Source organism: Tribolium madens, unplaced genomic scaffold, assembly GCF_015345945.1.
Source record: "Tribolium madens isolate multiple individuals breed KSU strain unplaced genomic scaffold, Tmad_KSU_1.1 Scaffold_91;HRSCAF=231;Tcas5.2_LG7, whole genome shotgun sequence".
Taxonomy (NCBI): Eukaryota; Metazoa; Arthropoda; class Insecta; order Coleoptera; family Tenebrionidae; genus Tribolium; species Tribolium madens.
In genome coordinates, this window is record NW_025401063.1 from 16,104,917 (window position 1) to 16,114,900 (window position 9,984).

General features: G+C 31.2%; 4 protein-coding genes across 5 annotated transcripts; 2 read left to right on the forward strand and 2 right to left on the reverse strand.

Moving 5' to 3' along the window:
* Positions 1-163: 163 nt before the first annotated feature.
* On the forward strand, positions 164-2,776 carry LOC123011856 (separin). 2 transcript variants are annotated; one of them, XM_044409506.1, is made up of 10 exons: positions 164-226; positions 287-483; positions 536-784; positions 835-1,154; positions 1,208-1,332; positions 1,381-1,600; positions 1,651-1,958; positions 2,012-2,179; positions 2,225-2,367; positions 2,411-2,776. In XM_044409506.1, the coding sequence occupies exons 2-10, from the start codon at positions 396-398 to the stop codon at positions 2,572-2,574; spliced, it is 1,785 nt and encodes a 594-aa protein (XP_044265441.1). In that variant the 5' UTR covers positions 164-226; positions 287-395; the 3' UTR covers positions 2,575-2,776. The 2 variants fall into 2 exon arrangements, with proteins under 2 accessions (XP_044265441.1, XP_044265442.1); XM_044409507.1 differs by having other exon boundaries at positions 2,423-2,776.
* Positions 2,575-3,224, reverse strand: LOC123011860 (protein FAM136A-like). The gene is made up of 3 exons (XM_044409512.1): positions 3,060-3,224; positions 2,792-3,010; positions 2,575-2,745 (listed from the first exon to the last, which is right to left on the reverse strand). The coding sequence occupies exons 1-3, from the start codon at positions 3,144-3,146 to the stop codon at positions 2,629-2,631; spliced, it is 423 nt and encodes a 140-aa protein (XP_044265447.1). The 5' UTR covers positions 3,147-3,224; the 3' UTR covers positions 2,575-2,628.
* LOC123011859 (iron-sulfur cluster assembly 2 homolog, mitochondrial) lies at positions 2,891-3,843 on the forward strand. Its single transcript, XM_044409511.1, has 2 exons — positions 2,891-3,514; positions 3,561-3,843. The coding sequence occupies exons 1-2, from the start codon at positions 3,267-3,269 to the stop codon at positions 3,736-3,738; spliced, it is 426 nt and encodes a 141-aa protein (XP_044265446.1). The 5' UTR covers positions 2,891-3,266; the 3' UTR covers positions 3,739-3,843.
* Positions 3,748-5,082, reverse strand: LOC123011858 (protein phosphatase 1 regulatory subunit 21). Its single transcript, XM_044409510.1, has 4 exons — positions 4,928-5,082; positions 4,564-4,872; positions 4,287-4,517; positions 3,748-4,240 (listed from the first exon to the last, which is right to left on the reverse strand). The coding sequence occupies exons 1-4, from the start codon at positions 4,985-4,987 to the stop codon at positions 3,854-3,856; spliced, it is 987 nt and encodes a 328-aa protein (XP_044265445.1). The 5' UTR covers positions 4,988-5,082; the 3' UTR covers positions 3,748-3,853.
* Positions 5,083-9,984: the final 4,902 nt, after the last annotated feature.

Sequence of the window (9,984 nt, forward strand, 5' to 3'; positions counted from 1 at the left end):
ATTACATGATAACTGATAGATCTTTAATAAAATATTATTGAAAAAAGTTTTTTTTTTAACAATTTACTTTTTTAGCGCCAGATTTCAAATATTAGTCTATCAAAATCGGCAAACGTCAAACTTGACGTACTTTTGAAATTTAATGTTTTTTTGAAATACCAAACGTTTCTGGGTTATGTTTTGATTCGTTTTTGGAGAAGCTGCAATTACATAATAACTGACACATGTAATTTTTCTTTAATAAAATATTATTGAAAAAATGTTTTTTTAACAATTTACTTTTTAGCGCCAGATTTCAAATATCAGTCTGTCACAATCGACAAATGTCAAACTTGACGTGCTTTTAAATTTTGTTGTTTTCTGTTAAACGTTTGTATAGTGAAAATATTTTTAAAATGGAAAACAAAGAAAACGTAATCGAAATAACTAAAACCTTGAAGCAACTTCCAAATATACATTATCCTTCAGGTGTCATTTATCAAAGTAAATTAATTTTAACTTTTGTGGTAACCTCGACTAATTTCAATTTTCGTAGGAATAGAAAGACTGAAAGCCCACAATTGCCTTAAAACCAGTGAATTAGAAGCAATATATCATCTAGTCGAATCTCATGTACCAAGTTTACGCCTGCAAACGGTCTTACGTTACGAAAAACTTTTAACTTCAGTCACAGATAATGTAAAATTGTCTTTGGACAAAAATCATGTCGCTTCAAGTTGCACGAATACTACAATGAGTGAGAACATCAATAATTTACTTAACAAGATTGAAGAAATGCCTATGGGTAACAATTTACTAAATATTTTTATTAAGTGTCTAGTTACTTTTTTGCAGAATGGACTTTAGTTCAACTCACACCACATTTTACTCCTAAAGCAAACGTAGAAATGGCCACAAATAAGCATTATACAACGTCTTTATACATTTCTGTATTCATTTGTGGTTTAAACCAACCTAAACCTTTTTGTGTCAGTATTGAAGCACCTAAAGATAGTGTCACGGGGGCTCCTGTTGAGTTAGCCAAAGAGATACACTCCATATTTTTTGATAACAAACAACTTTTATTGAATTCATCGAAACAAAGACATTTTCAAAATGTTTCACAAAAACAGCAGTATTATTTTCAAAGGAAATCAATTGATGACAGACTAAAAGTGATTATTTTCGTGGTAAATTAATGTTTTTTTTCATTACTAATTTGTTCCAGATGCTAGTCAAAGATTTAAGTGACTTGTATTTAAAAGAATGGAAATGTCTATTTATGGGAAAATACATCAATGGTGATTTAGAAAATAAAATACAAGAACGAATTCAAGATTTTTTCAAAACAGAGTAAGACACGTATTAATATTAGTTTTGTAACTGTATTATTGGTTGTAGATTACCATCGTTTAATTTAGATGAAAAAACTAAAATTATTATGCACTATTTAGTAAAAAGTTGCAACTATTTAAAAATCACCGAATTAAGGCGCGCTGTACAATCCATGTTTTCCGAGAAAAATGTACAAAAAAGTGTTGCTCAATTCATTAGGAATTTATCAGAGGAATTGAATCTTTTTCATGAAAAAAGGCATCCTTTAATTTTAATTATTGATGATGTAAGTTTCAACAAAATCACTTGTTTGTGCTAATTCCACTTTTTACACAGAGTCTAGACATCTACCCTTGGGAAATGATGGAAATTTTATCTGAAACCTCAGTTTCACGACTACCATCTCTATATTTGGCTTATGCTTTATATAAAGAGCACAAAGACACTATAAAGGATGGTTTTAAAATCGTAAAAAAACCGCAAAGTGGCACATATCTCATAAACCCGGATTTAGATTTGGTTAATATGCAAAATCGTATTGAAAGTTTTTGTAATTATTGGTTGCCCACATGGGAGGGGATTATCGGTGCAAGGCCGACTAATGAGCAATTTGAAAAACTGCTTTTATCAGGAGAAATTTTCTCGTAATTGAGACTAATAATTTTGATCAAATTAGAAAATCGAAAGCTTTTTTTAGTTATAACGGTCACGGGAACGGTTCGCATTTTTTCTCTACAATTAATGTTGAAAAAATTCGAATAAATGCTGTTGTTTTATTATTTGGTTGTGGCAGTACACGCTTGACTAGAATAGGGCCCCAAACTGAAATGTCCACGGCGTCTCATGTGTATTTAATTGCTTGCAGGTATTTTTCAAACTTTTGTTATTTAATTTAATTTAATTTTTTAAGTCCTTGTACTGTGGGAATGTTGTGGGAAGTGACAGATTTGGATACTGATATTTTAGCAACTGAATTTTTGAGTTATTGGTTACCCAATAAAAAAGTGCATTGGAAGCATCTTGATAAGACAAAATGGAAGAAGGGGGAAAAAGGTAAAACATGTAAAAATAGCACAAGTGATTGAATTTTTTGTAGTGAATTTTTCAGTTGAGCAGTGTGATTCACCCAGTTATGACTCTCATGAGCCAGAATTGTTAAAGGCCTTGAGTGCTGCAAAGAAATCGCCACAATTAAATTTTTATACAACCCGAGCAGGGTGTGTGGCAAGGGGAATCCCAGTTAAAATAATTACAAAATAATTTTTTTAATGTTTTAATTTTTAAAGTGTAACTAACAACAACAATTGCTCAACCTCATTTATTTTTGCCTAGTTCAGATTTTATTCGTTTCAAAAGTGAGGGCATGTATGCAATTTGTTTATCAACACAGTTTTTGGCACACGTTTCAAATAAAGCTGTATATTTACTAACCTAAAAAACAAAATATATTTTTGCAATTTTACTATTTTTAGTTTACTTCAGCTTCCGATGGATTAGGCCCCATTTTCACCCGAATATCATCGTTACAGTCCATCACACATCTTTGTAACTTATTTTGGAGCTGTTCTAACTCTCTTTGGACGTAATTTTGGGCATAGTTCACTGATGAAGCGCAATTTTCGACACATTTTTGGACACTTTCTAGTGAGATTTCACGATTGTCGCAGCATTTAGCAGCGCAGCGATGCATGTCGGCCTGGGGAGTTAAATTTTACCCGAAATTTGAGGCTCTTTTGAAAAAATACCTGCATTTTACGCAAATACTCCAAATCGAGTTCGTTGACCATTTTGGTCATTTCTTGCTCAATTCTTTGCCTCTGTTGCTCGACCATTTTTGCGGTCTTGTGATAAGAAAAGTTAAAAACGTGAATTTTGCGAGGTTATTTAAACCTAACCTAAATTACGACCAAATGTTAGACACTTCCACAACTGTCAAAATATAACCTATAAAAATGTCAGGTTTAATGAGACGGTTTAATCCGTTTAAAATTAATAGTTTATATCGAAATTATTCGAAACCTGTAATTAAACCATTGGAGCACATAAAACCGGAATTAATTATTACTGACACTTGCGTCGAGCGTTTGAAAAATATCACGAAAAATTCGGAGGAGTTCTTGAGAGTGAGTGTAGATGGGGGCGGTTGCTCGGGCTTCCAGTATAAATTTGATCTAGATTCGAAAATTAACAACGACGATAAGTGAGTCATCACTGATCTTGTTTTTTTGGCTAAAATAATTTTGCAGAATATTTGAAAAAAATGGAGCGAAGATTGTAATTGATGAAACGTCATTGGACTTTGTTAGAGGGGCGACAGTTGACTACCGGGAAGAATTAATTAAATCATCTTTTAGGATTGTGAATAACCCCTTAGCTGAACAAGGGTGTTCCTGTGGGTCGTCTTTTGCCGTTAGACTGGATTAAAAACAAACATTTTGCAAATATTTTATTTATTAGACTTTTTCTTGAAAATATGTAAATAAATACAGCTAGCTTGTAATGTAAATAAATAAAATGATTGTTAAATTAAAGAAATGTTTTATTTTTTGCTTGCAACTTTGTGTTTTAGTGCTTGGATTTCATCACACTGTTTTGTAATCTTATCGTTTTGGGCGGCTATATGCTCAGTCATTGCATCAAGTTGACTTTTGTAATTCTCTATTGTAGTAAGCAACTCTTCATTGCTTTTCTCTAAATTGCTTTCTAATTCCTTATTTACCACAGTTAGATGTTCTAATCTTGAATATAAGGCTTGATTTTCACCCCACAAGGTTTTTGTTTCGGAAAGAGCCATTTGTTTGGTTTGTAACAATTCTCCTAATTGAGATTCATAATATTCAGTCAATTGTTGATTTGATTGTGGCTTGGAACGCAGAACTTCGCATTCGGAACGCCACCTATCAGCTTCCTCTTTCCAAAAAGTGACCTAAAAAAATAATTGACTCCGAATATTTTTTTTACGTGATGAATACCTCATTCTGATCCTCACTGGATTTATTTGATGCAATATCGGAATTTAACACATCCATTTGCTGCTCTTCAAACTTTTTTTCAACTTCATATTTTACCTTTTTCAGCTTGGCAATATCCTCCAAATATTTGGTTTCTTTTTGTTGGTATTCTTTCTCACAATTATCTAATCTCTTCTCCAACCAAGCAATTCTCTCCTTGCAATCACTTAACTCAAATTCCTTATCAGCCATCTACAACACACCTAAAAATAACCGGCAACACTGCAAAAATATTTACACTGCTGACAAGTTGAGCATTCTCAAAAATTTTTTTCTGCAACTCCTCATCCAAGACACTTGTATCTGATTGAATGCTATTCTCTGTATTTTTATTTTTCCCTTTTTTGACATGACTATTCACTTGCAATTCTTGTTGTAACACTGATATTCGCTTAGTCAATTGCTCATTTCTGAAAGTCAAACTTTCCATTTCTTGATCATGTTTCCGTATTTTCTGCTCGTGTTTCTTAATTGTATCTTTTAGTTCATTATTTTTCGCTTGCTCGTCCAAAACCGCTTTTTTCAAGACCGTTGCCTGAGACCGCACCTGTAAAAAGTGATAAGTGAATCCGCCCCATTTTTTTTGCGTAAAAATAACACACTTTAGAGTATTCTGCGGCAAGCTTTTGGTATTTTGCTTCCAAGTCGCCCGGTTTGTCCATTTTTCGGTGATAATTATTACATAAATCGGCCCAATTATTTATTTTTCATCATATATGTAAGGTTAGGGTTCACTAGTGACAGTTTGACCAGTGTCGCCACGTGAAATTTTTTGTAATTCCTAGATTTAGTTGTCAAAAATCCCTAGAAATCCCTAGGCATTGCCAAATCCATTTAAATTTTAGGTGTTTATTGGATTGCATAAATGGCATAACAAAATAAGGATTTCAAAAAAAGTTTATTTAAATATTTTTGATTAAACAAATAATATTCTTCTTCTTCTTGGATCTTCTTGGTATGGAAACGATGAACAAAAACACGATTATAAAACTCTAGTTTTATTCTCACCTGAGGATGACCACTTTGTGGTCGAAACGCGTTGTGCTATTAAAATAAAAGTTTGGTGTGACGGGCTAATCGTGTTTTTGTTCATTTAAACAAATAATATAATAAATGAAACATAACTTTTTCAATTAATGTAAAATATATTCTGAACAAACTAAATACATATTACTATTTTAACTAAAGAAAACAGAAACTAATAAAAATTACATAAATATAATAATATATACAAAAAATAGTATAAAACTATTTAAAAAAAATATATTTCGTTGTTATTTTTTTTTAACAAAGTAGAGTCGATTTCGAAATTAAAACAACTGTTATCTTTTTAGTCCGGTCAAATTAGTTATAAAAATAGTGGTCAAATAACAAAAATTCCGACAGAGCTAAATTTTGGTGGAGACCTTGGGTACACCATTAGAAATAAAGTGTCAAAAGTCCCCATCGATCCCATGTGTGCTAAAAAAGTTATTCGGGGTCAAAGGTCAAAATTTGACGTTTTTTAAATTTTTTTCGAAAACGGTAAGTTTTATCAAAAAAGTAGCCCAGACAAAAATTATAGATCTTAAAATTATATAAAAAAAATGGTCTTACACTTTTTTTCTAAGAATCACCATTCCTGAGATATCGCGATTCTAAGAGTTGAAGGAGTAACGTTATACATCATATGCACATACAGAGTGCGCCAGAACTCGCGCCCCAAAGACAAATGCCATCATGTAGGGTAAGGTTCCAGGAACATATAAAAAATTTAAAAAAAAATTATCTATAAAAACTTCAAAGTTATGAGTGTTTAAATTTTACACTTTAGAGTCTATTTATTCCTGTTGGAAAAATAATTTTCCAAGTTTTTTTGGTACAGGCTATATAAGAAGCGGAAACAAGGAAGCTGTATCTTAAACTGTAACTCTGTTTAATGTTATTTGTGGCTTTTATTGACAAAATTTTTGTACCTTTACTAAATAATTATGAAAAAACATATACAAGGTCATCAGTATTATTAAATAGACATAAAAAAATGTTAAATGTCAAAAAATAAATGTCAAAATTTTGGACAGATAGAATTTTTTAAACATTTTTGAATACTCTGAGGACTACCCAATTACTCCCTTTCAAGGAAGTGCGCGATTTTTTAAACATCCTGTATGTATTACCCAATAAATACTTTTTAATTCTAATGGAATCGAGATATTTATAACTTTATAAGTTTAATGAAGTAGAAGAAAAATTTCAAGTAAGATAAGATACCAGGAACATAAAAAAAATGTTTGTATGTGCATATCATGTAGAATGTGACTCCTTCAACTTTTAAAATCGCGATATCTCAGGAATGGTAATTCTTAGAAAAAAAGTATAAGGACCATTTTTGTAGATAATTTCAAGATCTAATTTTTGTCTGGTCTACTTTTTTGATAAAACTTACCGTTTTCGAAAAAAATGTAAAACAAGTCAAATTTTGACCTTTGACCCCGAATAACTTTTTTAGCACACATGGAATCGATGGGGACTTTTGACACTTTATTCTTAGTAGTGTACCCAAGATCTCCACCAAAATTTAGCTCTGTCGGAATTTTAGTTATTTGAAATGTCTATTTTGACCGGACTATTTAGCAACATTTTTGTTTGCAGAAAACCACTTAATGTTTTCGAATTTTGGTTTTATTTAAATTAATTGTAGAAAAAATTCTTTCTTACGTAATTTGTTATTTACAGATTCCAATTTACATAAATGCATAAAACTTTTAACATTTTTTTGTACATATTAGGTATTTTAAACCGTACTTGCACAAAGAAATATAGAAAATTAAGTGTAAAATTGCTCAAAGGTGTATTTATAACCTGGAGATATCAGGAGTTAGGGGATATACTTATTTCGTATGTCATTGATAAGGAGTTGGGGAGTTAGGTATTTTCTTGTTCAAAACTTTTTTGGATTTACCTGTGTTAAATAAGCGGTAATTCCCTCCCGAAAAATTATAGTAATCTTCATAATTCCTTTCAACTCGTGTCACCTTTCTTCAATTTTTTATTGATAGATGGTGCTGCTACAATTTTTTTTCAGTTTTTTTTTACATTTCATTGTGAATTATTAAAAAACATTAAACTTGAAACCTAGAACACAAAATCAAACAAAAGCGTCTCCCAAAAGATTGTTCCAAGATTCTAAAAAAATCCCTAGATTTTGTGTAAAAAAGCAAACTGAAAAAAATCCCTTTATCCCTTAGACAGTTTAAAAATCCCTAGATTCGGGCAAAATTCCTAGACCTGGCAACCCTGAGTTTGACAATACTGTAAAAGCGACTTCTGAGCTTAGTGTCAGCTACTGACTAACAGAGGGCGCATTGTTTCGAATTTTTATTTTATCCTTAAGTGTAAAAAAGTATGAAAATTGGGCCGTTTACTAGTTAAAAGTTTAAACTTTCTTAAGTTTATATTTTTAGGACTAGTTAACACTATTTCCAATTGTTTCAATCTAGTGTGTGAGAGCATTAAACAAAATAATCTACAGATTTGTCAACAAGAAATTTGAACTTTTAGGAAAATTTACGTTTTTCATGTTGTTTGTAACTAGAATTTTTAAAAGTTACAGTCACTAAATTTCGTGACCACCACTGTATATATACACGAATTTAATTGTGGACTGTACATACTATTAGAAATTAAACAACAGAAATCACAAACGCAGCTCTTTGATTCCTCAAAATAATTATAAACTAAATTCAATAAATAAAATAAAAAGGTTAAATTGTTAATGTCAATCGAAAATGTAATTTTTTTGGGGGAAAATGAGGAAAAAATAAAAAGTAACTAGTTACGTCGCCATATTTGGACTATTTGGAGTAAAATGCAATGCCCCTCTCTCTCTAGCTCATTGGAACATAACTTTGCGGTACTGTAAGTGGTACTGCATTCTATTTTTAGTAACTATATCACAAGTAATTTTGTATGCCTAGAGTTCAATCAATCAATTGCTGACAGGTGACAACCTAAATTTTGACACTAGTTACGATATTTTTTGTTTCACACAAAAAAACAACCTAACCAAATTTATGGCAACCTATTCACGAATATCCCTAAATCCTAGGGAGTAATTTCTTGTTAATACAACAATACCCCAACAATAAGTGGCGCAACCCCTTCTCATTTCTTTGACTGATTATTTTGAAAATACATCGGACGTGTCAGATCCGGGCTTTTCACGTCGTTTCTAATCAAAAAACAATTTCGGATAATTTCTCGAATTTTTGTGCTTGCTCACTTCCCACACAATCCTCCATAAATCAAGAACCACCATTTAAATCGTCCCCCAGCCATGAAATCGGCTATTATATAAAATTTCACGCAATTTTATGTGCAATAAATCACGTTATCCGTAAAATCATCCCCTAAAAAGATCTCAGAATTGACCACTTTGGGAATCTTATTTGATGGACTTTACCTACCTGATGGTTAAAAAAATGTTGTGACAGTTAAACCCATTTGGGTGTTTAGTGTTTGTAAATGGTACTAAATTACGACACAGCATGAAGGACATAGATTTGATTGACTATTTTAGCGGCATGTCGAGGTCTATAAAGCTCGAGTAATTCTGCAATGGTTTATAGTGCCGCAAGTGCAAATTTAAATCTTATTCATGACATTTATGCGCTATATAAAACTATTCATTTCGCAACAAATTATTTGCAACTCGTAAAACTAAACTAGTTTTTGCGTTGTTAAAATTGTTCGCAATTGTCGAAAGTATGAAGTAATCTTCTTATAATCGAAGTTGTAAACTTAAAAACACTTCCGCTCTTAATAATTACAGCTACATTATCGCAAAAGTAACGACTTTACAAAGTTTAGTTTAGTTATTCGAATGATTTGCATTCGTTTTTGGAACATTTTTCTATTTGTAAAAGCTTAAAGGACACGTAATTAGTCATGCTGTCTTATTCTGACTAATAGGCGAGATACCTGCACTTTTTGTGTGTAAGTAATTTTTTATGTAGGTATTTACCTGCAACCCACAGTTTGCCAATATTGATCCAATTTTACTATCCTGTATAATCCTTCTTTTGATTCTTTTTATAATTCGCAATGATTCTTATAAAGGTCGAAAGCTTTCATCAATCTTTTTTTTCGATGTCTGTCAATCACCATGAAATCATGAAAACCTTTTTTAAACCACCGTGTCGATTAAATAAATTGCGTGGGAAGCGACCCTTTTCTCTCTTTTAGAAAAACGTAAGAGGGAACAGATAAAAAATAAACAAAAAAAATGCAAACAATTTTTGTTAAGTTAACATCAGCTAAAGTATACCGAAAGTGCATGACACATAACAAAAGAAGAGACAAGAAAGATTTATAAAACTAATGAGTGGTATACAAATATTAAAAAGAAGATAAAAACTTTAGAAAATAAATAGGAGACATACGTATACTTAAATTTAACAGTTTTTTAAATGTTTTTTTAAAATTTCTTTAAGTAGACACCAGAAAAAGGATCTAAGCTTTCTCTTTCAAACTCCAAAAAAAACGAATTCAAAATCTTAAAAAATGACAGAGTTACCGATTTTTAAGTGGAAGGTGCAGATCCAAATATTTGAAAAACAGCAAAATTTCAAAAACTCCCTTAAAATAACCCGATTAATCCAAAAACGCAGTAAAAAATATA